Source organism: Anolis carolinensis, chromosome 2 (assembly GCF_035594765.1).
Source record: "Anolis carolinensis isolate JA03-04 chromosome 2, rAnoCar3.1.pri, whole genome shotgun sequence".
Lineage (NCBI taxonomy): Eukaryota > Metazoa > Chordata > Lepidosauria > Squamata > Dactyloidae > Anolis > Anolis carolinensis.
The window spans coordinates 33,655,760-33,683,035 of NC_085842.1; the positions used below are offsets into that span (position 1 = coordinate 33,655,760).

The following is a 27,276-nucleotide window of genomic DNA, read 5'->3' on the forward strand; positions in this document are numbered from 1 at the left end:
TTATCTTTTCCAAGTTTTCCTCTCTTCTCATTATGTGGCCAAATACTTCATCTTTGTCTCTAATATCCTTCCCTCCAGTGAGCAGTCAGGCATTATTTCCAGGAGTATAGACTGGTTGGATCTTCTTGTGGTCCAAGGCACTCTCAGAATTTTCCTCCAACACCACAGTTCAAAAGCGTCTATCTTCCTTCGCTCAGCCTTCCTTATGGTCCAGCTCTCACATCCATAGGTTACTACAGGGAATAGCATTGCTTTAACTATGCGGACCTTCATTGCCAGTGTGATATCTCTACTCTTCACTATTTTATCAAGATCATTGTTCTTCTCCCAAGAAGTAAACGTCTTCTGATTTCCTGGCTTCAGTCTACTTCTGCAGTAATTTTAGTGTAATTTTGACCATTTATATCCATTTCTATTTTCTTTGAAATACCTTTAACATGCTTCCTGTCTCCCCTAGATGAGGAGCGGTTGCTGCTGTCTGAAAATCAGAAGCACCTGCCCCTTGAAGACCAGCTGAATCTCCTGTTGGAGCGCCTGGCTGAGGTGAGCTCTGGGAAGCAGAGCGTAGGTCGCTGTCGGCGAGCCAAGATGATCAAGAAGGAGATCACGGCCTTGCGGCGTAAGCTGGCGCATCAGCGGGAGACAGGGAGGGAGGGGCATGGCCCCTTGACCCGCATCATTCTGCCCACCCACAACCCCTGCGAGAAGGACACGCAGACCGACAGTGCTGCCGAGGAGAGCAGCAGCCAGGAAACCGGCAAAGGTTGGTTTGGTGGTTGGTGGGGCCCTATTGCATGGAGTTAGCCTTTCCCTGGCATGGACTCTTTGTAATATAAGGATATTCTTCTAAGAGTAGAACAGAGAATTTAATGGAGAGCGAGAGGGAGAAAAGATTGCACAGGCATCCATCAGGGATACTTCTGGTGTGGGATGCTTATGCTGGATTAGCTAATGATACCTGGGATACTTTTATGGATTCTGGGATGAGGCAAGGCGGGGGGGGGGGGGGGGGGGCATCAGGGAGGCCATTCCTGGTTGAAAAGTCAAGATGTAACTTCCCTGACCTGAGTTTCACTGCTATTTGTCTCCCCATGTCCATGGCTAACACACATGTTGGTGCCTCAAATGTTAGCCCTGTTTCAGGGTATATTTGACCTTCTGATGCCAAAAATGGCATTAGTTTCCCCCCATCAGCTCTAGTTTTTGAGATACAGAACACATGCCATCTACCAGTTGTCAGATGCTCCCCCATACAAAAATCAGAATATTTTAATGTAGTGTTTAAAGTAATACATTGTAAGCATGAAGGAAACCTATTAAACATTAAATTATAGGTGTACTGCATAAAATATATTTATTTCATACAAACCTTCCATTATGAATTCAACCATATCTAAGACACTAGAGCTGATGTGGTCTGTCTAATGCAGGTTTTCTGAATCAAAGCCCCAAATAACCCCAGGAACATCCCTAAAACCAAGATACTAAGAAAAAAATCATTGGGCTCTGTTATCTTTCTCAGTGGCATTTCCTGTACCTATTATCCCTATTACGAATTCTTACATTCAGACCGAAAGCTCTCTTTCTCTTCTCCACTCTTTTTCTGTCCCCAATATTGCATGTGAAATATGGGATCCTAGAGAGCAGGGGTGGGGAACATGTGGTCCTCCAAATGTTGCTAGAAATCTCACATATCCCATGCCATTGACTATGCTGGTTATTCCTGATGATTAGTATGGGCCAAATATATCTACAGTTGCTCATGCTTGGTTACAATTTTTTAAAGCAACATAGTGGTATTGCTCCATGTTTGATCTCACAACATCCTTGTGAGGTAGATTAGGTTGAGAGGTTGTAACTACTTTATAAAGTAAGGAACTTCCTGAATAAATAGTCAGCTTTTTTTAGTTCAAACTCATTCGCTACATGCTAGAGTTAGAAAAGGAGTGGGCTGATCAAGAGGACTGTTGTGAGAGGAAACATTGTTAAAATGTTATGCAAGGATCATCTCCATTTATGGAGAGATCATTTGGGACACTGTATAAACCAGTGAGCTGCATATTGCAGTGTATAGGCTCTCTGTCATCTTTTTACTAATTGGATTCTTGCTTTCTGAGAGTTACTAGGAGTTATATTGACATGAAATGTCCAAAATTGTCTTGTTTGAGATTTAAACCAGCTGTCATTAACAATGGTTGCCATCTATTTGGGACACTGTATAAACCCAATCTGATCTACATGTTTCACTGCAGGGGTCTCTTTACCCTTTTACTAATTTGATCCTTGCAGCTTGTTTGGAATTAAGGGTCCTTCCACACAGCTCTATATCCCAGAATATCAAAGCAGAAAATCCCACAGTATCTGCTTTGAACTGGGTTATCTGAGTCCACACTGCTATGTAGTCCATTTCAAAGCACATATTGAAGTTATTAAAACTTGTTGGGTGAGTGGGCTTATTAACAAAAGACCATCCCCATAAATGCACAGCAGGTTAACTTTTTAGCAGCAGCGTGACCCAGCACCAGTGGGCAAAAGTGATAAAAAGAACACACATACCAATGTTATATCTTCCTTGGGAGTCTTTTCTATGTAGCAAAATAATATGGTTGCACTATTTACAAAAACAAGGTTTCCGTAACACAACGTTCTTTATACTTCCTTCTATGCTTCCACGCTGGGCTTATTACTCATGTGCATAAACAACTTCACTCTCACAGAGCCTCCTCTCATACCAAACTTACACAGGAGCTTCACACAGTAGCTTTACACATGAGGCCTTCAACCTGGGGCTTCTCACACCGAAGCTTCTCACACTGAGGCCTTCTCATACTGAGGCCTCTCTCATACTGAGGCCTACTAAGGTACAGGCAAACTTGCTTATATTGAACTTTGTTATTTAAAGTTATTAAAGCAGATAATGTGTGGTTTTATTCAACTGTGTTGCAGGGCCCTAAGACTTACTGAAAGTTACATTGAAGTTGTCTCATTTTGAGATTTATCCAGTTATCACAAACAGTGGTTGCCACCTATAAGGGTAGAGGGGGAACTAAAGGCAGCTTAAAGAGAGAACAGCTCCTATTTAGCTTCCTATTCTGAGCGAATGCTGCCACTTTTAATTCCAGGCCTTGGCCCCAACTCTTCCTCCACTCCAGCTCATGAAGTTGGCAGAAGGACCTCAGTGCTTTTCTCCAAGAAGCATCCCAAGACTGCTGGGCCTCCCAAACGTCCTGGGCGTCCACCCAAGAACCGTGACAGTCAACTGGCCCCAGGTCATGGAAACAGCCCGGTGGGGCCCCCACAGCTGCCAATCATGAGCTCCCAGCGGCAACGCAAGAGAGGCAGGAGCCCGCGCCCCAGCACCAGCTCAGACAGCGACAGCGACAAGTCAGCGGAGGACGCTCCTCTTGGTGAGTGAGTCTACAGTAGGTCTCTTCAACAAGCTGGCTAGAGCCTCTGGGAGTTGGAGGCCCAAACACCTGGCGGATAACAGGTTGAAGAGGCCTGGTCTAGAGCAGGCATGGGCAGCCACTGAGAAGGGCTTCTGCTGAAGATCTCAGGGCCTGGACAGGTTTATACAGGGAGATGAGGCCAGCAAAATAGCTAGGCTAGAATTATTCTTTTTAGAACCAAAACCTTACTTTGTGAGGTATGCAACCAGTGCATGTGTATTACAATCCAGCTTTCCTAACTTGGACAGCAGTGTGTTGTCAAAGGCTTTCATGGCCAGAATCACTGGATTACTGTGAGTTTTCCATGGTGTATGGCCATGTTCCAGAAGCATTCTCACCTGATGTTTCGCCCACATCTATGGCAGGCATCCTCAGAGGTTGTGAGGTATATTGGAAACTAGGCAAGGAAGGTTTATATATCTGTGGAAGTTCCAGGATGGAAGAAAGAACTCCTGTCTGTTGGAAACAAGTGTTAATGTTGCAATTAATCACATTGATTAGCATTGAAAAGCCTTGCAGCTTCAAGGCCTGGCTATTCCTGCCTGGGAGAATCCTTTGTTGGGAGGTGTTAGTTGGCCCTGATTGTTTCCTGCCTGGAATTCCCCTGTTTTCAGAGTTTTGTTCCTTATTTACTGTCCTGATTTTAGAAGTTTTTTTTAATACTGGTAGCCAAATTTTGTTCATTTTCATGGTTTCCTCCTTTTTGTTGAAATTGTCCACATGCTTGTGGATTTCAGTGGCTTTTCTGTGTAGTCTGACATAGCGGTTGTTAGAGTGGTCCAGCATTTCCGTGTTCTCAAATAATATGTTGTGTCCAGGTTAGTTCATCAAATGCTCTGCTATGGCGTACTTCTCTGTTTGAATGAGTCTGCAGTGCCTTTCATGTTCCTTGATTTGTGTTTGGGCAATGCTGCATTTGGTGGTCCCTATGTAGGCTTGTTCACACTTGCATGGTATATGGTGGACTAGTGGTTCTCAACCTGGGGTCCCCAGATATTTTTGGCCTTCAACTTCCAGAAATCCTAACAGCCGGTAAAAGGGCTGGGATTTTTGGGAGTTGTAGGCCAAAAACATCTGGGGACCCCAGATTGAGAACCACTGCAGTAGACTCCTGCAGAGGTGAGAGGATCCCTCTTTTTCTTTACTGAGCGTAGCATTTGCTGGATTTGCTTAGTGGGTCTGTAGATAGTTTGTAGGTTATGTTTCTTCGTCAGCTTCTTCATCAACTACTTCATTGGACAGCAATGGTTAGTCAGCCAAATTGTTGTCTTCCCTGCCCAGTGGACCTGTGGGGCTCAAGAATTATTTATTTGTTTGTTTGTTTGTTTATTTATTTATTACATTTATATCCCTCTCTTCTCACCCCAGAGGGGACTCAGAGCGGCTTACAAATCAAATGTACATACAATATATTATAATGCCTGTGCTTTGATTTGCTCGATTAACTTTTTGTCTCTCTTTAGATTTGCCAGCCAATGGCTTCAGCAGCAGCAGCCAGCCAGTCAAGAAAAGTTTTCTCGTGTATCGCAGTGACTACAACCTCCCGCGTAGCAGCTCCGACTCTGAATCGAGCAGCACCAGCAGCAGCAGTGCTGCCTCTGACCGCACCAGGTACCATCGAAGTTCAGGGGCTAGGACTGGCCAAGATCTGGGGGATGTAACACAGCTCAGTAAGCTTCAAAGGACTGCACCTCCCTACCTGAATATACGTTTTTTTAAAAATCACTCAAAATACCTTCCAGAGTGATTTGTAAGGCTCAGGTTTACTCCCTGGTTAAAGAAGGGCTTTTTCCTGTGCCTAAATATATAGTTCACTAAAGATATGTGTCTTTTTGGATCCCTAGCCCTGGGTAAGAAAGTCCAGTGGCCAGATAGAGCCAGACAAGCAATTTCTCAGGTGGCAAGCTTGAAATCTGTGCCTTTCCTTGCTTATGAAAAGTAAACTCCCCCCCCCCCCCAAATAAACAATTCTGCCACATGTGTACATTGGTCTGTTTTGCATATATCAGAACTGGTTGCTCCTGATATACACAATTAGCAAGAAATAATTTAGCTAAGGAAGTGAGTTGCTCTAGGTACCTGTTCCATTACAAAACAGAGGTATTCTTATTTCTCACACAAACTTATCACTGCCACAGATCTTAATGCAAACATGTCTCAGATGCTGTATGCCTAAAGTAGAATTAGCTGAAGTTTTAAGCAGATTGTGTTACTGGCCATAATGACATAATCTAATCAAAGAAATGGCTTCATTCTTCCACGAATCTATCTTATCCCCTTTAAGACAATTTCATATAATGGTACAGTGATTTAATGAATGATGCCCTAATGGGAATTAGACAAATTAGTGAAAGAATAATTTCAGATCCATATGATTGTGAGTTAGCTCCAGTATCAAAAATGGGTGTGCCTTTCAATATCCACTTGGGTGGATAAAATACCATCAGGAGGTTTCTCATAGGTGTTCGTTGGACATATGGGAAACATGATACTGGACTAGATATAGACCAAGGCTTGGATTATGAGGCCTCTTTTCCTCTTCATGTCACTCCCCCAAATCCTTGCATAATCTGAGATTTGGTTGCTTTTTTTTTCCACAATTGCATTTCAGATGTTACATATTTTGGTCAAAATATAATGCAATACAGTGGCGCCCTCCCTCCGCCTCCCTCCCCCTTGGTCTTCTGTTGGCTTCCTGTTTCCTGAGCAGATGTTACTACGTTGAACTGTATATCGGGTATTTTCCAAGATAGCATCGCTAGATTACTCTCTGGCTAATTGTTGTTAGTGCCACTTGCTCAGAGTTTTGATGGCAAGATTGCTTCTGACACCCAATGTGGGAAAGTTGTGCCTTGTTCTCACCAGTCCATTTCTCCTAGACGTCTCTCAGTAGTTATCCATCCTTTTACCATTCCGATATTAACATATATTTAGCTCTCTGGACAAAGTGTTATCTGAAATAAATATCAATTCTGCTTCTGTCCACTTAGCACGACTCCTTCCAAACAAGGGAGGGGCAAGCCCTCCTTCTCTCGCGTGAATTTCCCAGAGGACAGCAGCGAAGAGTCGTCGGGAACCGAAAATGAATCCTATTCAGTGGGAGCCGGTCGAGGAGTCGGCCATGGCAGTAAGTATCGGGCCCATTTCCTCTGGTTTCCTCTCTGGGGATGAGACACGTAGAAGGAGGGTTGTGACCTCTTGCCTTCCCTTTGTGACTTGTTGCAGTGGTGCGGAAGAGCATCAGTCGGTCAGCTGGCTGGCTCTCTGAGGATGAGGACTCCCCTCTGGATGCCTTGGACTTGGTCTGGGCAAAATGCCGGGGTTACCCATCTTATCCAGCACTGGTGAGCCACCCCTTGACATTTGCGAATTTAACTTTTTCTGGTTTTGATTATTCACAGATTTTATTAAAATCTCTCTAGGAATGTTTAGGTTCTACAGCATGACTCTGTGATCGACTTATACAGAAATTGACTATAGAGCAGGCAAGGACAAACTTTGGCCCTCCAGGTGTTTTGGACTTCAACTCCCACAATTCCTAACAGCCAGTAGGCTGTTAGGAATTGTGGAAGTTGAAGTCCAAAACACCTGGAGGGCCATAGTTTGCCCATACCTGCTATAGAGTCATGCTGGAGATCATAGACATTCCTAGAGAGGTGGTGTCTCAGGTAAAAAGCCATTTTTATTAGTTTTCCCACGTTTGCAGTGGTCTTGTGTTGGAACTCAACCATATTCTGCACAAGCTTGTAGTCCTCATCAAGGACTTAGGTAGGCAGATGAGTTTGCTGGAAGATTAAATCCCTTCTCACATTGGCCTTTTTGCCTGCCTGGCTTCCATTCTTGCCTCCTATAATCTTTCTTGTTAGACTGATACCTCTCAGAGACACGCTTCTTGTCCTGAGCACATGGCAAGCCACTTAGTCCTCCATTTTGTTTTACCTTTTGTTCTCCTGTGAGCATGGTGAGACAAAGTGTCTTCTGTAAGTTAGTTAGGTAGCTAGACACTCTTAACTTTCCTACTTTGATACCTGGTTCTTTGAAGAAAGTATTTTATAAACTTTAATCTTTGACTCTACTTCTGTATTGCTGAAGCTCAATTCCTTTACTGTTGGCACTAGAAGCCCCTGAACTGCTGCTACTGCTGTTGTTGCTTTACTATTGTTGTTTATAGTTGTTTACTATTTTGAATGTTTTATCTAAATCTAAATTTAAACCGCACTATCCTGATTGAACAGAATAAACTGCAGCCTTCCAGATATTACGGCATTACAATTCCTATCAGGTCTAGTCATGATGTCCAATGATGAGGAATACAGAAATTGTAATCCAGCTTCTAGAGGGCCACATAAAATGACATTGAAGTCTGCATTCGGCCCATGGGCCTTGAGTTTGACACATGCTGGTCCCTGATCTTTTCCCTCCTGCTTCTTTGCAGATCATTGACCCTAAGATGCCGCGGGAAGGAATGTTCCATCACGGTGTCCCTATCCCTGTGCCTCCCCTGGAGGTGCTGAAGCTGGGAGAACAGATGACTCAGGAAGCACGGGAACATCTCTACCTGGTCCTCTTCTTTGATAATAAGCGTACCTGGTAAGGGCAGAGCCTCTTGCGACTTGGTCTTATCACTGCAAGTTAAATGAATGGGGTTGCCAAGTGGGGACAGTGCCAGACCAGCACCTGGTAGATAACGTTGGAAACAGAACTACTGAGCTGGTGAAGGATTTGGGGGAGAACTTTCTAATGACAAAAGCTGTTTCATAGTGAAATATGCTGCATCGGAATGTGGTAGAGTCTCCATCTATGGAAGTATTTCAGCAGAGGCTGGTTGACAATCTATTGGGAAAACTTTGTGCATCCCTGGAGGTTGAACTAGATGGCTCTGGGGGTTTCTTCCAACTTTTATGATTCAAGGCTAGGAGTTTGGGATGGGAATTACTACTCCTTTCAGGAAAGACTGTGGGATCATTTTTGAGGCTGTTATTCCAATTTTATCCTCTTACCATGCAGGCAGTGGTTGCCACGCACCAAACTTGTGCCCCTGGGTGTGAACCAGGACCTGGACAAGGAGAAGATGCTGGAAGGACGCAAGTCCAATATCCGCAAGTCTGTCCAGATCGCCTACCACCGTGCCATGCAGCACCGCAACAAGGTGCAAGGGGAGCAGAGCAGTGATTCCAGCGAGAGCGACTGACCCTCTGAGGACCCCCCGCCCTGGGCGCTCGCTCAGTGCAGCTGGACTGTACAGGAGAGGGGCGCGGGGAGCTCCAGCCTTGGGGAACCGGGGCCCTCAGCCCAGCCGCAGGAACCTGTGCAGAGCACTCAGCGGTCCCTCCAGCGTCCCAGGCGCACCCACAGAGCACCCTGCCCTCCGCGGGGGCGAGCCTACCTCTTGCGCCAGCCTGCCCTTCCTTGCCCCATGCCTGGGATTGTCCTGGCCAGCTGCATGAGCAAGGCCCAGCTGCCTGTGTCGCTCCCAAGGACAAGTCCCCGCCTACTGGGTCCTCGGGCTCTATGCCTTTGTAAAATACTGTACTATAATGGGAGAATGTAAATTATTGGGGCTGCTCCATACACACACACACAACCTGAAATCCCCCTCCCTCCCCAACTTCCCTGCATCCTAGCAATCTCTCCAGACCCATCCACCTTCCCTTGGCCCAGCCCTTCTGACACTCGCAGAGCAGGGCCGCTGTCTTCTCACTCGCACACATTTTGATACTATAGCCTTTTTTGGAGCCTGGCTCTCTGCCTGACCCTAACCCGTCCCCACCCCGTAGGAACCCGGCTCTTCTTTCTGCTGCAGCCGGGTGGGCATTTGTACTTGTATTTATTTTGGAGGAAGAAGATCTCTATTGATTCTTAGAAAATAAAAAATGGCCTTTCAGAACCAATTGTGTTCCTTCCTTTGTTATCAGAAAGGTACAGGAAGTGGTTCATTCCATGGAAAGTTCTTATGCTTCTTTGGTAATGGTGTCCCTTTTTGGCATGAAGGCAGCTGCTAGCTGTATAGATGCAGAGGGCATTCTGTTAGTCCTGATACAAGCGTTAACACCACTGCTACCAATTGTCAGGGTCACATTTTGGGACGCAGATGCAAGCAGTTTTAATAAACAAAACAGTAGCCTCAGTTTTATTTTCTTGGGAATGGGAATGTTAAGTCTGGGTTGCTATGAGTTTTCCGGCCTGCATGTTCCAGAAGCATCCTCTCTTGACATTTCGCCCTGATCTATGGAAGGCATCCTCAGAGATTGTGAGGTATGTTGGAAACTAGGCAAGTGGGGTTTATGTATCTGTGGAATGTCCAGGGTAAGAGAACTCTTGTCTGCCTAAGGCAAGTGTGAATGTTGCAACTAGCTAGCTGGATTAGCATTAAATAGCCTGGCAGCTTCAAGGCCTGGCTGTTTCCTGCCTGGGGGAATCCTTTTTTTTGAGATGTATTAGCTGCCCCTGATTTCTTGTCTGGAATTCTCCTGTCTTCTGAGTGTTCCTCTTTATTTACTGTCCTGAGTTTAGAGTTTTTAAATACTGGTAGCCAGATTTTGTTCCAACACCTCACAACCTCTGAGGATACCTGCCATAGATATGGGTGAAACATCAGGAGAGAATGCTTCTGGCGCATGGCCATACAGCCCAGAAAACTCACAGCAACCCAGTGATTCCGGCAATGAAAGCCTACAACAACACAATGTTAAGTCTGTCTAGAGCAGGATTTTTCTTCCATTCATGACCCCTTTCTGCCTGATAACTTTTTACATGGCCCCAGGTATATAGTCATATAAGGTTGATATACAAATCAAACATTTACTGAAAACAAATCTGCATTTGCAAGGCTCACTAAACAGGCTGATTTTTCTTTTTATGAAATACAGCTGAAGTATTTTTTGCAGTCTACAGTAAACACTATGAATCATCACCAACACATTTGTGTAAATGTGTGACCTTCAGAAACTTTTTACCTTTGCCAAATGTTTCATGACCCCAACATTGAGCTCAGGGTACTCTTTCTGGGGTTGGGACCCACCATTTAAGAAGGTACTGGATTTATCCTTGAGGACACGGAGAATAATCACTTCCCTGTGGCAGCTTTTTTCTAAGCATCAGCAGTTTTGGCAAACAAAGCCTATAGCAAACCAGGACATATGGGATTTACAGTCATTTGAAAATCTCACTTAAAACCCCGTGTCTCCCAAACCAGAGCTTTCCAAGCATTTCATGTTGGTGACACACTTTTCAAACCTGCATCATTGTGTGACACAATTCAATTTTACTAGTAAATCGAAAATGTAAGAAATTGCAAAAATCTTGGAAAAGTCTTATCTAACATCATTTTAAAAAATGTAAATGAAAGGTTTTTGTGAGATATGTTTCCCCATGGATTTTGTGGTTACAGTTTATGTACCTTTTATCAGGGGTTGGTTTAAACTCCAATTTGCTAGTAAAACTGAATGACTGAATGTGTCCAGAGGAGGGCAATTAAAATGATCAAGGGTCTGGAGAACAAGCCCTACGAGGAGCAGCTGAAACAGCTGGGCATGTTTAGCCTACAGAAGGGAAGGCTGAGAGGAGACATGATGAGGACCATTTATAAATACAGTAGAGTCTCGCTTATCCAATGTTCTGGATTATCCAACACATTTTTGTAGTCAATGTTTTCAATACATCATGATATTTTGGAGCTAAATTCGTAAATACAGTAGAGTCTCACTTATCCAACACTCGCTTATCCAACGTTCTGGATTATCCAACGCATTTTTGTAGACAATGTTTTCAATACATCATGACATTTTGGTACTAAATTCGTAAATACAGTAATTACTACATAGCATTACCATGAATTGAACTACTTTTTCTGTCAAATTTGTTGTATAACATGATGTTTTGGTGCTTAATTTGTGAAATCATAACCTAATTTGATGTTCAATAGGCTTTTCATTAATCCCTCCTTATTATCCAACATATTCACTTATCCAACGTTCTGCCGGCCAGTTTATGTTGGATAAGTGAAACTCTACTGTACAGTAATTACTACATAGCATTACTGCATATTGAACTACTTTTTCGGTCAGATTTGTTGTATAACATGTTTTGGTGCTTAATTTGTAAAATCATAACCTAATTTGATGTTTAATGGGCTTTTCTTTAATCCCTCCTTATTATCCAACATATTCGCTTATCCAACATTCTGCCAGCCCATTTATGTTGGATAAGTGAGACTCTACTGTATATGAGGGGAAGTCAGGGAGGAGGGAGCAATCTTGTTTTCTGCTGCCCTGGAGACTAGGATGCGGAACAAGGGCTTCAAACTACAGGAAAGGAAATTCCACCTGAACATTAGGAAGAACTTCCTCACTGAGAGAGCCGTTCAGCAGTGGAAGAGTGCTGCTGCAGAGTGTGATGGAGGCTCTTTCTTTGGAAGCTTTTAAGCAGAGGCTGGATGACCATCTGTCGGGAGTGCTTTGAATGTGATTTCCTTCTTGGTAAAAAGGGTCTCTTCCAACTCCATGATTCTGATTCGATAACTGTGTGGGGAAATGATGCATGTCTCATTTACATGAGATGATGGGTTGCGTAGGGTGCTGTGGCGCAGGCTGGAGAGCAAGCCAGCTGAAACCAGCTGCAATGAATCACTCTGACCAGGAGGTCATGAGTTCGAGGCCCGCTCGGAGCCTATGTTTCTCTTGTCTTTGTTCTATGTTAAAAGGCATTGAAGGTTTGCCTATATGTGTAATAAAAGGTTTGCCTATATGTGTAATGTGATCCGCCCTGAGTCCCCTTCGGGGTGAGAAGGGCGGAATATAAATGCTGTAAATAAATAAATATACCAGGCATGGGCAAACTTGGGCCCTCCAGGTGTTTTGGACTTCAACTCCCACCATTCCTAACAGCCTCAGGCCCCTTCCTTTTCCCCATCGGAAGCTTAACCGCTACACTTTAGAAATGAATGCCATTGGGCATTGATTATGGCGGCCCCTATTTCCTCCCGTCCGCTGTCCCAGCCCGGGCCCTTCTCCTGGACGGACTCCTTCCGGCGCCGGTGCGGCCAGTACTTCCGCCCTTCTCTGCCAAAGGAGCGGCATTTGGGAAGGCTGGCAAGCCATGGCCCACGCGCGCCCGGCCCCGCTGCCTCGCGCCGCGCCCTGGCGCTGCTTTCCCTGCCCGCGCGCCGAGCTCCGCCTCGAGCTGGTGCTGTGCGGCGGGCAGACCTTTCGGTGAGTGAGAGAGAGCGCCCCCTGGCGGCCCTGCAGAAAAGACAGGCTCCTCCGTCTGCTTTCTTCTTTCCTTCTCTTCCAGCTTCACTCTCTCTCTCTGTTTGGCCCTGCCTGCCTGCCCTTTAATTACAGGCATGGGCAAACTTGGGCCCTCCATGTGTTTTGGACTGCAACTCCCACCATTCCTCACAGCCTCAGGCCCCTTCCTTTTCCCCCTCAGCCGCTTAAGCGGCTGAGGGGGAAAAGGAAAGGGCCTGAGGCTGTGAGGAATGGTGGGAGTTGAGCCGTGTGTTTTAGGGCCATCTGATGAGGCTCTTCTCTCGCTCCCACCCTTGTCTCAGGTGCGGATGGCGGGGACGAGGGAGAGAGCCTTCTCGGTGGTGGCCCCTTGGCTTTGAAACTCTCTCCCCAGGGAGATCAGGTTAGCTCCGTCATTAGCCCATCTTTCGCCGTCAACTGAAGACATGGATGTTACAGAGCGTGTTTGAATAAATAGCCCCTCTGACTTGGTATCTATGTTTACAACCTTATTGGCACTTTATCTTGCTCCTCACTCTACATGCTATAGCACTTTGAATGAAATTGTTCCCTTATTCCTTCTTTACTCATTTTGATTTTATTCTTGGACCTGGTGAAATGATGTATTAGTCACCCTCTGCTGTGCAGAACAATTTGATGTTCCGGTTTTTAAAGTAACTATTATGTTGTTTTTTTTATCTTGTATTCTATTGTTTTTAAATTTTATTGTTTTATTGGATTGTGTATTGTATGCTATGTTGTCTCCGCAGGGAGATGGTGGTGGGGTATAAAATAAATAAATAAATAAATAAATAGATGGTGGTGGGGTATAAATAAAGTTATTTAATTTATTATTATTATTATTATTATTATTATTATTATCATCATCATCATTATCATTGACACAAAGACAGAGTATGATACAGCAAACGAGATATATATGCTGGATTTCGTATCACAAAATCACAAGTCGAACACTTCCCAAGTGTTTAGGACTGTGTGATGTATTTTCTGATTATTATTATTATTATTATTTATTATGACACAGCAAACAAGATAGATATGCTGGATTTCGTATCACAAAATCACAAGTCAAACACTTCCAAGTGTCTAGGACTGTGTGATGTATTTTCGGATGATGCGTGCAGATCCCAGTAGGGTGGCCTTTTGCAATTGACAGATCGTGATTTTGTCAATGTCTATTGTTTCCAAATGCCGGCTGAGATCTTTTGGCATGGCACCCAATGTGCCGATCACCTGCACTGGTTTCTGCCAGAGTCTTTGAAGTTCAATCTTGAGGTCCTGATAGCGGCTGAGTTTTTCCTGTTGTTTTTCGTCAATGCGACTGTCACCTGGGATGGCGACATCAATGATCCAAACCTTTTTCTTTTCCACAACTGTGATGTCTGGTGTGTTGTGATCCAGAACTTTGTCAGTCTGGATTCGGAAGTCCCACAGTATCTTTGCGTGCTCATTTTCCAATAGTTTTGCATGTTTGTGATGCCACCAGTTCTTTATTATTATATTATTATTATTATTATTATTATTATCATCATCATCATCATCATCATCATCATCATTATCATTGACACAAAGACAGAGTATAACACAGCAAACGAGATATATATGCTGGATTTCGTATCACAAAATCACAAGTCGAACACTTCCCAAGTGTTTAGGACTGTGATGTATTTTCATATTATTATTATAATTATTATTTGAAACAATACAAGATTAGTACTCAGCAAACAAGATCACTATGCTGGCTATTGTATTGGATCACACGTCGGACACTTCCTAAGAGTCTAGGACTGTATAATGTATTGGTGAATAATGCGTGCAGATCCAAGTAGGGTGGCCTTTTGCAGCTGACAGATGGTAATTTTGTCAGCGCCGATTGTGTTTACGTTAGGCATGGGCAAACCTTGGCCCTCCAGGTGTTTTGGACTTCAACTCCCACAATTCCTAAAAGCCTGCTATGGCTGACTTCTCTGGTTGAGTTAGTCTGCACTGCCTTTCATGTTCCTTTATTCGTGTTCTGGTAATGCTGAGTAGAAATAATGACAACTACATCAGTAAGCTGCATGGCTGAGCTTGAGTCTGAAATCATGTGTCCTGGACGTAGCCCATAGAATTCACTAACATGTCATCCATAGTGCTCTAATAGTGCAGTGTGACAAGGGAGGGAGCATGGAACTGCCACTGGTTTGTCCTTTCTGCTAAGCACGCTTGTGTCTCTCCCAGGTGGTCTGAAACCAGTCCTGGCTACTGGACTGGGGTGCTGGCAGGACGGGTTTGGACCCTGACGCAGTCAGAGGAGCAGCTCTGGTACACACTCCACGATGAGGAGAAGGAGGAAGGCAGCCGGGAGGAAGATGGCCTCTCTGAGCCCCCACTGAAGAAAGGGAGGAAACAAGCCCAGCCGGATGGGAGCCATACCGAGACCAGCGAGCGCTCAGGCAGCCATTTGTCTGGAGAACCGATCCGCGGCATGGAGGGATTGACGCCCTCCCAGATCCTCCAGGACTATTTCCAGCTACACATAAATCTATCTGCATTGTACCAGGGATGGTCTTACGTTGACTCACATTTCCGGGAAGTCGCCATCAAGTTTCCAGGTAGGTGAGCATTCAAGAGTACCAATGGGACTTGGTATTGAAAATAACTGCACCCAGTCTCTGGGCACAAATCCCCTTGGAAATAAATGGCAATCATAACCTTATTTAAAAGGAAAAATATATCCGTTTGGCAAATGTGAATCTCCATGAACATGTGGAAACCACCTTTTGAAAACCACTAGGCTGTAGTGTCTCTCTGTGTTGTTGAGTACCCTGAACTCCTGACCATTGAACAAGTTGGCTAGGTCTTCTGGGAGTCGGAGGCCCAAAAAGCTGGATGGCCACAGTTTGAGGATGCCCGGCTTAGTCCATCCCTGGACAACCTGTTTGCAAGATTCCTGCATGCTATCAGGATTTTTGGCAGACTGACCAGCTCTTTCAACGAAAAGTCTTCTCACCTTCCAAAAGTGTTTTATTTCTGCTGTTAAGAGATATCAGAAATCCACCATTGCATGCCATTCTCTTCTCAGAATTGAAAATCCCTCCACAAAATTATAATGGGTTGTTTGCCACTTGCTCCTGCAATAATCCTTTGTGTGAAGATATTCTATTTCCCCCTAAGTCATAAACTTTTATTATTTCGTCAGTTTCCTTTTATGTTCCCAGCCAAATTGGCCTTGTATGTATCTGTATGTATGTATATGTATATATAGTTATACACACATACACGTATAAACACATACAATTTTGTGTCCTCTGTTGATTTATATCATTGCTTTTTAAACTGTGGTTCCTGATCCCAGATGAGGTCTCCTTATCTCAATGTTGGGGTTGCAAAAACTGGCAACAGGAAAGGTTTTCCAAAGGCCAATCATTTGGGTGTTAGCAGCAAGGGGCCGTGTTTACAATGGATATAAAACCACGACTTAAAACTCAGTTTAAAACGGCCTTAATCAATCCAGTAACAATTAGCTGTGGTAAACCTAGCCAGGCTGTAACACTAGGGCAAGGGATAAGTGCAAAACTATGACCATGGGACAAGGGCATGGGGTGAAGTGCAAGGCTCCATAAAATTATGTTGGTCAACTGGGGCCTAGGCGTTCTCAAAAGCTTGTTTGAACAGCCAGGTTTTCAGGTTCCTATGGAAAGAGAACAGTGTGAGGGCTTGCCTAATCTCCCCGGAGAGGGTATTCCAGAGCCAGGGGTCCACCACCGGGAAGGCCCTCCATCTCGTCCCCACCAACCATGCTTGAGACGGAGGTGGTACTGAGAGGAAGGCCTCCCTGGCCGATCTCAGAGCCCGCACAAGTTAATAGGGGAGAATCTGATCACCTAGATAGGCAGGACCTGAACCGCCTTGCAAAGGCTATTAATAATAATAATAATAATAATAATAATAATAATAATAATACTTTATTTATACCCCGCCACCATCTCCCCACAGGGACTCGGGGCGGCTCACATGGGGCAAGGCCCAACTAGCACAATTATCAGTAAATGTTTGATGGTTATATCTATTTTTATCTCTCTCTCTCTCTCTCTCTCTCTCTCTCTCTCTCTCTCTCTCTCTCTCTCTCTCTCTCTATCCCTGGGGGACATGTAAATATTTCTTGGGCAGAAAGTAGTCACAAGTGGAAAAAGTTCTAGGAGCACTGATTATATGACATGATTGGAAGGAAGTCAAGACACATGCATAAAACAGTTTTGTTAATAAGACTTGGAGATGACAGACTTCTGTGCCTCCCATAGGCTTGCTGAACAGGCCCTGCCTGGAATGTTGGGCTCTGCTAATTTGGACACAATCTCCATTCATCTTATATGCCAGTTCTGCCATTTTAGGCTTTACGAATAAACTGGGGGTTTGACTGGCTGCCTCCTTGTGCCCCCTCAGGAGTCCGGGTGCTGCGACAGGACCCCGTGGAGTGCCTCTTCTCCTTCATCTGCACCTCCAACAACCACTTGTCCCGCATCACCAACATGATCCAGCACCTGTGCCAGGCCTTTGGGCGCCGCCTCTGCCAACTGGACACCAAGACGTACCACGCCTTTCCCTCCTTGCAGGCAATGGCAGGTGAGGTCATCGTGCAGAGGCTCTAGGCGGCAGAATGGGCCAAGGGGAGGGCCAACTAAAAAAACCTAAACAAGGGTTTATTGCTGTTCACACTACCCTGGGACCCCATCTGCTGCTAAGAGGTCTCTTAAATCATAAAGTCATTTATCTGGAAGATACAAAGGCCATCCAGTCCCACCCCTTCTTCCATGCAGGAAAACACAATCAAAGCACTCCCAACAGATGGCCATCCAGCCTCTGTTTAAAAACCTCCAGAGAAGGAGACTTCTCCGCATTCCTAAGCGGCAGCATATTCCACTGTCCAAGAGCCCTTACTGTTGGAAGATTTTCCTAATGTTTAGGTACAATATTTTTTTCTTGCAATTTGAATCCCTTATTCCAGGTCCCAGTCTCCAGAGCAGCAGAAAATAATAATACACTTTATTTATATTCCGCTCTTCTCCCCTAGGGGACTCAGAGCGGATTAAAACATTTACATACATAGGCAAACATTCAATGCCTTTACAATCATATACACACAAACACAAACAAAGGCAAATGCTTCTCCTTTCATTTCCGGTTTTGGAGATGGTGCTCATTTCTGGGTCTGGGAGGTGCTTTTTCTCCATTTTCAAGCTGAGGAGCCTTGCAATGTTACCTCCTGGTCATGTGACTGGCAAGACCTCTTGGTCATGTGGCTGCCTTTTCCTGCAAAAGTACCTATTTATCTACTCACATTTGCATGTTTTTGAATTGCTAGGTTGATAACAGGCTAGGGCTGACAGATGAGAGCTCGAACTTAAGGTCAGCAGATTCAGCGACACAAGGGTTTAACCCATTGCACCACCATGGCCCCAAGCTTCAATGTGACATCTTTTCAAATATTTAAACATTTCAATTATGTTTTTCCTTTTTTCTCTTTCCTCTCGCACACCAAGCAAAAACGGCACTGGAGAACGAATATGAGGGTTTTACTGAAAGGGGAATTGGAGGCAAGACATTTGTTGTATGGCAAAGCTTTATACATCTTGTAGTTCCTGGACAAGGAGGAAGGACTAATAGAAGAAAGAAATTGTTTTTCACAGCACTGCAGAAGGAGACAACACTGCAGCTAACTAATTACTGCTGTATTTCTTCCATTCTCAAACACCATTGATTGTAAGACACACACAAATTATAGTACAATCAAGAGGGAAAAAAGATATACCTTATATATGCATATAAGCACATGCGATTCTGAGACACACCCTGTTCTTAGAGAGGTTTATAAAGGGCAGTGGTTCTCAACTTGCGGGTCATGGCCCAGCTGTGGGCCGCGAAAATAAAAATCCAGTTTGCGAACCTCCTTCCTCTTTATTTATTTATTTGATTTCTGCTCCTTTCCGCAGAGCTGACCATTGCATTGGATAGACCACATCACCTCTGGATTATTAAATATGGTTTTCTATGGGCAAGCAGATGGCAACTACTGGATGGCATATGTTCTGTATCAGAAACTAGAGCTGATGTGGTCTATCCAACGCAGTTTTCTGAATCTGCACCCTAAATAATCAAACCAAATCTAAAGTTGACCAAAAACTGATTCATAACCCTTTTGGTACTAATTTTGGAGAGTGGTCCCTGGTCAAAGTGGGCCCTGGTCAAAAAAAGATTGGGAACCACTGATATAGGGGGGAAAGTCCATCTTAGAATCGAAAAAATAGGTAGATCAATGTTGCATTAGATGCTTAATTGTGAAAGTACCATATATAAATGTGTATAAATTCATCTCATTTATAGGGTAGGTTATGGGTCCAAAATTATGGATTTTGATCTGACCCAAGGATAAATTGAAGGCCATTCTTTGGTCAGATCAAAAGGTGATGTAATTTTACCTGTATTTTTATGTGTTTTATGGCATGTAAGCCGCCCTGAGTCCTTTTTGGGAGATGGTGGTGGGATACAAATAAAATTATTATTATTATTGTTATTATTATTAGTATTATTCTATGGTTAGGAGAAGGTACCAGTACCTTTTTCAGGGGGCAGCTCATCACTGTCATTCTCCCACTTAAGTATTTAAAAAACACCAGAAGTGAACTGCAATGGAGATAAAAGAGTGCATCAGTGCTTCTTTTAGGTTCTCCCAGGATGGATTTAGCTTTTGTCTTTTGCCACTCTATTCAGGGAAGGGGGTGGTTCCTTTTTTGATAAGAGGTAAGGTACAGTACTTCTACTGGCTTGTGGATAGCTTGACCTAGGTTTTTGCTGTTTTAGACTAAACTTTCACTCATACATGAGTGTGTATGGATGGATGGATGGATAGATAGTTGTATTCATTTCTGGATGTTCTCTGAATCTGTTTCCTTCTTTTTCTGATGGGCATTTCTTCCAAATGGGAACCTTCTTCTGTTCTATTGCAGGAGCAGACACCGAAGCCCGGCTGAGGGACCTGGGCTTTGGGTACCGGGCCCGGTTTGTGAGTGAGAGTGCCAGGGCCGTCCTGAAGACACTTGGTGGTGCGGCTGGCCTCCAGCAGCTGCGCACCGTCCCTTATGAACAGGCCCGGCATGCCTTGTGCACCCTCCCTGGCGTGGGAGTCAAGGTGGGTTGGAAACGGGGGCTTTATTCTGCTGCCTGTAAACAGAGAGTTCTTGAGGGGAGCTGCTAAATTAGTGTGGGGGAATGTGGAAATCAGTCATAATTGCTGTTTTCACAATGGGATTGCATGTATGAGGTGGCTTGAACTTTGGCCACGGGAAATATAGTAGCTAGTAGGCATTTAGGGGAGGAAGAGGGGAATGCTGCTGGTTTATGGGTGGGATTAGTATTTATTATTTTAATTGTATTTATTATATTGTAATTGCTTTTTAACTCTGTATTGTTGAGGCTCGGTGATGCCCAAACCCCTAGCATATCTATTTCAATCAGGCACTAGAAGCAAGAAAATCAAATGCAATAGACACATATTGGACAGACAAACCTATTGGGTGTGAAACAGGAAAATAGTGCCACACAACTGAGATGCAACTCAGCCTTTTTATAATTGAAGTTTCTAAAGTTTTAAACGTGCACGTACAAGCTTTTTCTCATTCACATTTCTCTTTTCCTTTGTCCTTCTCTCATTTTCTCGGTGCCTCTTATCTATCTTCATTCCAGCAATTTCCCCCTTTCTTCCTTCCTTCCTGTGCTCCCCCTCACTTCTCTTTACGTCTTGTAAAGTCCTGTATCTTGAACCTTCTCCCACTTCCATCTCCCCAATTTCCTATTTAAACTCCTGCTGTACTGCTGTTTTGATTAGCAAAGAGTTTCTTTCTTTCAATTCCCTACAGCCCCTCCTCCCTTCTACTTTAACTTTTAGCTGGCTTTCTCAGTAAATTTCTATTCTCTTCAATAGCTATGCATTGATATTTTTATGATTTTATTTTTAATTTTTTAATTTGTTTTGTTTTAAATTGTTAGTAAATTGTGGGGTTGCTAGCTGCCTTGAGTCCCTACAGGGAGAACGGCAGGATAAAAATAAAATAAATAATAATAATAACAACAACAACAACAACAACAACAACATGAGACCTATTGATGATACTGATGACAGTGTTAGGGAAAGCTCCATTTTTGAAACTGTAAGTCCTACAGACTCCCAGGTGTTGGATGTTGTAGATGCAAATAAATAGAAGCTTTAATACGGCTTCTGAACCAAAGTTTATCCTGCAGTATAATAATGTATCATTCAGGTCTGTGAAATAAATAACAGTAACTTTACTTCAGTTTAATAGGTCAAACAGAGCAACAATATACTGTATATAGTAGTCTCCCTGGCTTCTTACAGAGATCAGAGGAAATAAATTGTCATTTTACATCAGTCTTTAAATATGCCTCATTGCCTTAGAAATTGTCAGGCTTCAGAGAGTCAGTAGCCATTAATTCCCTAGCTGTTACCTCTTTGCTCTCTGAGGTAACAATGCCTGTTCAAACCATTTCTCTCAGCAGCAAGCCAGAGGCAGTAGCCAATCAGAATGCTGGCTCCTGGCACGCTTAGCCAATCAGTTGCTGACACATGTCTTTCCAGTCATTACATCATGGTGCCTTTTACAAATCCCCACACCAGGCACTGGTTCTGCTGGCAGGAAAATTCTTGAGATTTGGAGACCCTAAACCAGTGGATCTCAACCTGTGGGTCTCCAGATGTTTTGGCCTTCAACTCCCAGAAATCCTAACAGCTAGTAAACTGGTTGGAATTTCTGGGAGTTGTAGGCCAAAACACCTGGGGACCCACAGATTGAGAAACACTTCCCTAAACCTTTCCAATCTCTGGAAAGTACATCGGGCTATTTTCACAGGTGTCGTGTTTTTGCCTCCTTTGCAGGTGGCCGACTGCGTGTGTCTCATGTCATTGGACAAAGCTGAGGCAGTGCCCGTGGATACGCACATATGGCAGGTGGCCAAGCGGTACTATGGGCAAGAATTGGGGATGGGGGCCCGCAGCGTGACGGAGCGAGTCCATCGGGAAATCGGTAAGGACTGTTGGAAGTCAGCCGCTGTTCTTGTGTGACTCCTAACAGAGCTTAGCTTCTACTTGAGTTTCAGTCAGAGCCCAATCTTAGAATTAATCTTTCAAGTTGGGACTAGCTCACTCTAACATTCTGTTAGGCCCCATCTACACTGCCATATAACCCAATTTGAACTGCATTATAATGGTCAGTGTAGGTTCATATAATGCAGACTGAACCACATTGAACTGAATTATATGAGTTTATACAGCCATATAATCCAGTTCAATGCTATTCATCTGCATTCTGAAACGACTATGTGGCAGTATAGGTGGGGCCTTAGTAACACACTTGATGTGTCTCAAAAGTAATGAGAATGATTTTAGTAAAAATGCAATTATAGTTTATCCCCTTCAAAATAGGCTCCTTGTGATTGAATACAGTGATCCCAGAGTTGCTACTATGCTTCATAGCAGTGTAGGAAGTCTTCACTTGAGATATTGTTCAAAGTTTTAATCACAGCTACCTAGACATTTCCAGTTGTCCCAAAAACATGTTCTTTGAGGTGGGTTTTGAGCTTGGGAACAGAAATCGCATGGAGCCAAATCAGGGGAAGGATTCAGAACAGCCTTCACACTATGAATTACATTGGTGTCAGTTCTTGAAGGTGAAGGATGCTGCTCTAGACTCCTCTACATTTTTGCTTGCTACATGACACAAAAACTATATGTGCCTTGCTAACATAATGACTGCTACGAAGGTGCGGAATCAACTGAGGAAAGTCAAAATGTATACCTGGTTTCTTCCTCCACCTGTCTCAATCCATGCTTCCCTTCTGTGCTACACCAAAAATAACTCTCAGGACTTTTGGGACAGACCATGTGTAAGTTGGTCTATGTATACAAGGTGACAGCACACTGTACATTTACTAATGATGCAAACTGTGTTGTGTCTTGCAGTCCTACATTTTGGTTGTCCTTGTGGTTGTGCAATTCACATTATAATTGCACATTGCCCAATAGCTCCTAGTCATTGACATGTCTTGCATCATGTTGTAATTTTGCAGAGGGTTTGTGTAGGGCTGGTGGAGCATATCTCCATTGGTGGATGAACATTGTCTCTCACTCATTTTCAGTTCAGCAGAAATTCCAAAGTGTGTATGTGTGTGTCTGTGTGTTCACAGCAATGAAGATTTTGTATGTATATGCAGTGGCAGAACAGGTTTGTTGGGGAACAAGATAGCCGTTCTCTCACTTACTCTGTTCTCAGGCTATTTCGGACACTAACATCTTCCATTCAGGGGACCATAATGATCTCAGGTGGTCTATAGTAATAGAAACACATGACATGAGTTCTCTCTGAAGGAAATGCTGTCCAGCTTGAGAGCCCAGCTTGCTTTTTTCCAACTGCTCTACTGATTGTTTTTCCTTTAGGGAACTTCTTCCGGAGCCTGTGGGGACCCTATGCTGGATGGGCTCAAGAGGTGAGTGCGGCAGGAGTAAAATGTCTTCTCCTTCTCTTGGCATGTGTTGGTTTGTGCACTTACCAGTTGTGTGTACAAGGTAAGATGATATATGGCTGCTTCTCTATTTCTTTACCCAAGGGATGGGACATTTTGGGTCCTTCAGATGTTGTGCAGATCCAGCTCTCATTATCTTTCTTCTTTTTGGCTTGGGAATTGCAGCCCCAACACCTGTTCTCAGCTCTGGCTCAGAGCGTGGATTACTCTGCAGTAACCTTTTCCAAGTGCATCCTAAGAATTTCAACTTTCTTTTTCTTTCTTTATTTGAGTTTCTAGCTTTCAGGATATGGATAGGGGAGCCCCAACAGCCATCCCCCCTCAGTGCACAAAGGCCTCTTCTCCATGGCCTGGTCAGCTTTGCTCCCCTCTCAGCTTTCCTCAACTGAAGCATTGGTTCAGAGGGCTTCATCTGACTTATCAGTTTTTTCTACCTTTATATAGGTCAATAAAATGTTAGGCTCACTCTGTGCCCCTGTGTGAGAATCAAGGCTTGAGATAGTTACCTTTCTTTTATACCTCCCAGAATCATATGACTTGGCCAGAGAGAACAGGACATAGTTACTTTGGAAGTTCAGTGTACTACATGAAATCCAACGAACAACCCAGGCTATGAATAAGTTTTAACTAAATTAGAAATATGTTTTAGAAAGAAAGCAGAGAGTAAAATATGTTGTGGAAGGCTTTCATGGCTGGAATCACTGGGTTACTGTGAGTTTTCTGGGCTGTTTGGCCATGTTCCAGAAGCATTATTTCCTGATGTTTCACTGTTGGAAACTAGGCAAGTGGGGTTTCCAGACATGAAACAATCAAGGTCAGCTAACACCTCCCAACAAAGTATTCCCCCAGGCAGGAATCAGCCAGGCTTTGAAACTGCAATGCCAATCAATGCTAATCAAGGTGATTAGTTGCAACATTCACACATGTCTCCAACAGACAAGAGTCCTTTCTCCCACCCTGGACCTTCCAGAGATATATAAACCTCCCTAATCTAGTTTCCGATATACCTCACAACCTCTGAGGATGCCTGCCATAGATGTGGGTGAAATGTCAGGAGAGAATGTTTCTGGAACATGGCCATATAGCCTGGAAAACTCATAGCAAACCAAGTTACATGTGTATGTCTCTTGTTCTTTGCGTTAGGCAGTAAAATGTCATAGGATTGCCCTAAGTGTGCTTATATATTACATTGTTCTCCTTTTGCCTCTTGATCTATTTCAATGGGAGGTTGCTAGTTTGTGTGCAGTTTAGGGAACTGGCCCTACAGTGAAACATCAGGTTTACTTCCTCTAAGGCAGTTAGCAACTCCTTGTGCAGCCTATGTCTTCTCTCCCTAGACAAGATATTCCCCCTTGCACTCTCAAGTCATGTAGATTGTTTCCAGGCTGAACTTTGTAATCATTTTCATAATTTGGCCTTTCGTTCATTGATCCTCAGGTTTTCTTTTGTGCCGACCTGAGGAAGTACCAGGAGTCGCCAGACCCGGATGCCAAAAACCGCTGTGCCAAAATTGCCAGGAGCAGCAATTCCACCTTGACCTAATAATTCCCCTCCCAGCCCAGTATGGCCTGTGCGACAGACAAGTAAGAAAACTATTTCTTCTCCAGGGCCGGAGCTGGAGAGAAACCTCCACGTTGGGAACAGGGCACCGTCTGAGTGACTGAAGAGGGTCTGAGCGGTTTGTGTTGTGGAGAGTCGGTTTTGGCCACTGCAGTGGGGATGTTTGTGCCCCAGCAGTGGTTGTTTGTGGTATAAGCTTGTTGTGTAGCTGCAAGGTATCATAGAATACTTTTTTACCTGTCGCTTTTGTCCTTTGCTTTGTCCTTTGGTACAGTATTAATGTGTTGCGGTCCAATTTCTAAGGGAGGCCATGAGAAGCTCTTCTTCTCTCCTTGGGCTATATATTTAGTCATTGGGCTAAAGCAGGCATGGGCAAACTTTGGCCCTCCGGATGTTTTGGACTTCAACTCCCACAATTCCTAACAGCCTACTGTCTGTTAGGAATTGTGGGAGTTGAAGTCCAAAACACCCGGAGGGCCAAAGTTTGCCCATGCCTGGGCTAACCGATGGCATGGTTACTTAACTTCAAAAAAAAGGCAGGCTCTTTCATTGATTATATGTGATGTAAATGTCCATGTTTATATAAATGGCTGTGTATATGTTCATCTGTTCTGTCACTGCGAACTTTTTGCCACCGGATGGCATCATTTCATATGACAGAGCCAGACTACTTGTGGGAAGATCAGCTTCTTTGGGAAATTAAAACACTAGGCCTCTCAATGGAAAACAGAGAGTTCACCATTGATAAAAGAGTTGGTCATCGTTGGCCTAGATCATGTACTGTATCTCTGCCCTTCAGCGGGCATTCCCTTTAGGGAATTTTCAGTTCTACTAAAGGAAGTCACAAATGCAATATATACTAACATGTAAGTCAACCTTATGTATAAGTCGATGGCAGGTATGGAGGTAAAAATTATGGATTGTGATGTGTTTCATGGATAAGTCGAGGCTCATTCTGTAGAGAGCGGAATGCACCACTGCTGCCATTGCCACATTGAATGTCAAGCATTCAAAAAGGCCAGAAGTGGGACCACATCAGTGCTTCTTTTAGGTTCTTCTGGGACAGATTATGCTCTTGTCTTTTACCAGAGAAGGGGGTGGTGCCTTGTTATAGGAATTAAAGTATAGTACTTACATTGACTTGAGTTTTTGGGGTTGGTTTTTGACTAGAATTTATATACGTATACACGAATAGGTGGAGGTAAAAGTTCCCCCTTGATATTAAGTCTAGTCGTGTCCCACTCTGGAGGTTGGTGCTCATCTCCATTTCTAAGCCGAAGAGCCAGCATTGTGGCTGACATGACTGCATGGAGTGCCGTTACCTTCCCGCCGGAGCAGTACCTATTGATCTACGCACATTTGCATGAACAGAAGCTGGGGCTAACAGCAAGAGCTCACCCCACTCCCTGGATTCAAACCGCCGACCTTTCAGTCAGCAAGTTCAGCAGCTCAGCTGTTTAATCCGCTGTGCCATTGGGGGCTCCGTATACATGAATATATAGGGTAAATCTAGAACAACGCAAATATAACAAATTCAGATCTCACTGCTTGTAGTGAGGTTTCAGTCCGTTGCACACTTATCTGGAAGTGAATTTCACTAAACTCAGTGGGATGGATTTAGCAGGTTCAAGTCATGTGTTGTCTATCCAACACAATGTAAGTACAGTTCAGATGTTGTGATGGCTGCCCTTATGTCAAAACCCAACATTGAAAATAATTTATCCTGGAAGGGATGCTCATTCCAGTGAGAACCTTCTGAAAGCACCCTTGCATTGTAAAATAGAGTATCAAATATTTCCCTTCCCAACTTGTGTGTTGGCATATAGATATATAAATATATCTCGAAAACATTTTTGTTGATCTTCTCTGTTGCCTGGAATCCTATTTTCCAACAAACTCCTTTCAACTCAATAACTTTTCCTCTTCCTTATTTTTTTCATTGATCTGTTTCTATAATGAAGTGTTAAGATAGTGTGTGTAACCCAAACTGTCGGTATGCTGTAGCCAAAGCTAACCACACTGAAAGTCTGTGAGTCTAAATGGGAGAAGCTCAAATTTTTGCTTGCATCTCCTTGTCAAAATAAGTGGAATTTTAAAGAGAAGGGAGATTGGGGTCACACATAGTGTGTTTTTTTGTTCCATCTGCAGTGCCAGGAAACCCAACTATTCCCTATCCTCTTCCTTTTGTCTTGACTGTTTCTAGACTGTAAACTGCATTGGGCAGGAATCTTATTAATTTTTAATCTTTTTCTAAAGTGTTTTATCTATTTCTAGGTGCTGTGTCAATAAAATAAGAAACTATGATGGTTTGCTCTTTCAGACTCTTTTTCTTTCAGCGTTGTTCCACTATAATACAAAAAATATCCAGACATTGTGTCAATACAGCTGCTTTGGGCATCCTTGGCAGCTTCGCCCCCCACCAGTCCACTCATACACGGAAGAAG

General features: G+C 43.8%; 2 protein-coding genes across 5 annotated transcripts in view; both read left to right on the forward strand.

The window, feature by feature from the left end:
- Positions 1–9,336, forward strand: part of brpf1 (bromodomain and PHD finger containing 1) — a 34,207-nt gene extending 24,871 nt beyond the window's left edge. For 3 of the 4 annotated variants that reach the window (XM_008105553.3, XM_008105554.3, XM_062973741.1), the window contains exons 8-14: positions 458–763; positions 3,123–3,407; positions 4,913–5,060; positions 6,440–6,576; positions 6,675–6,793; positions 7,885–8,039; positions 8,457–9,336. In XM_008105553.3, coding sequence (XP_008103760.1) covers positions 458–763; positions 3,123–3,407; positions 4,913–5,060; positions 6,440–6,576; positions 6,675–6,793; positions 7,885–8,039; positions 8,457–8,640 — 1,334 coding nt within the window. In that variant the 3' untranslated portion in view covers positions 8,641–9,336. The remainder of the gene's footprint in view (positions 1–457; positions 764–3,122; positions 3,408–4,912; positions 5,061–6,439; positions 6,577–6,674; positions 6,794–7,884; positions 8,040–8,456) is intronic. The other variant, XM_008105555.3, reaches the window with a different exon arrangement.
- Positions 9,337–12,492: 3,156 nt separating this feature from the next.
- ogg1 (8-oxoguanine DNA glycosylase) lies at positions 12,493–27,136 on the forward strand. Its single transcript, XM_062973742.1, has 7 exons — positions 12,493–12,658; positions 14,921–15,294; positions 17,126–17,305; positions 19,687–19,868; positions 21,630–21,777; positions 23,187–23,236; positions 24,710–27,136. Exons 1-7 carry the CDS (start codon positions 12,546–12,548, stop codon positions 24,812–24,814), a joined length of 1,152 nt encoding a protein of 383 aa, XP_062829812.1. The 5' UTR covers positions 12,493–12,545; the 3' UTR covers positions 24,815–27,136.
- Positions 27,137–27,276: the final 140 nt, after the last annotated feature.

Coding starts and splice junctions, on each gene's coding strand:
- ogg1 (XM_062973742.1), top strand. CDS start 12,546: ATGGCCCACGCGCGCCCGGCCCCGCTGCCTCGCGCCGCGCCCTGGCGC. Junction 21,778..23,186: donor GCGAGTCCATCGGGAAATCG/GTAAGGACTGTT, acceptor TTTTTCCTTTAG/GGAACTTCTTCCGGAGCCTG. Junction 23,237..24,709: donor ATGCTGGATGGGCTCAAGAG/GTGAGTGCGGCA, acceptor ATTGATCCTCAG/GTTTTCTTTTGTGCCGACCT.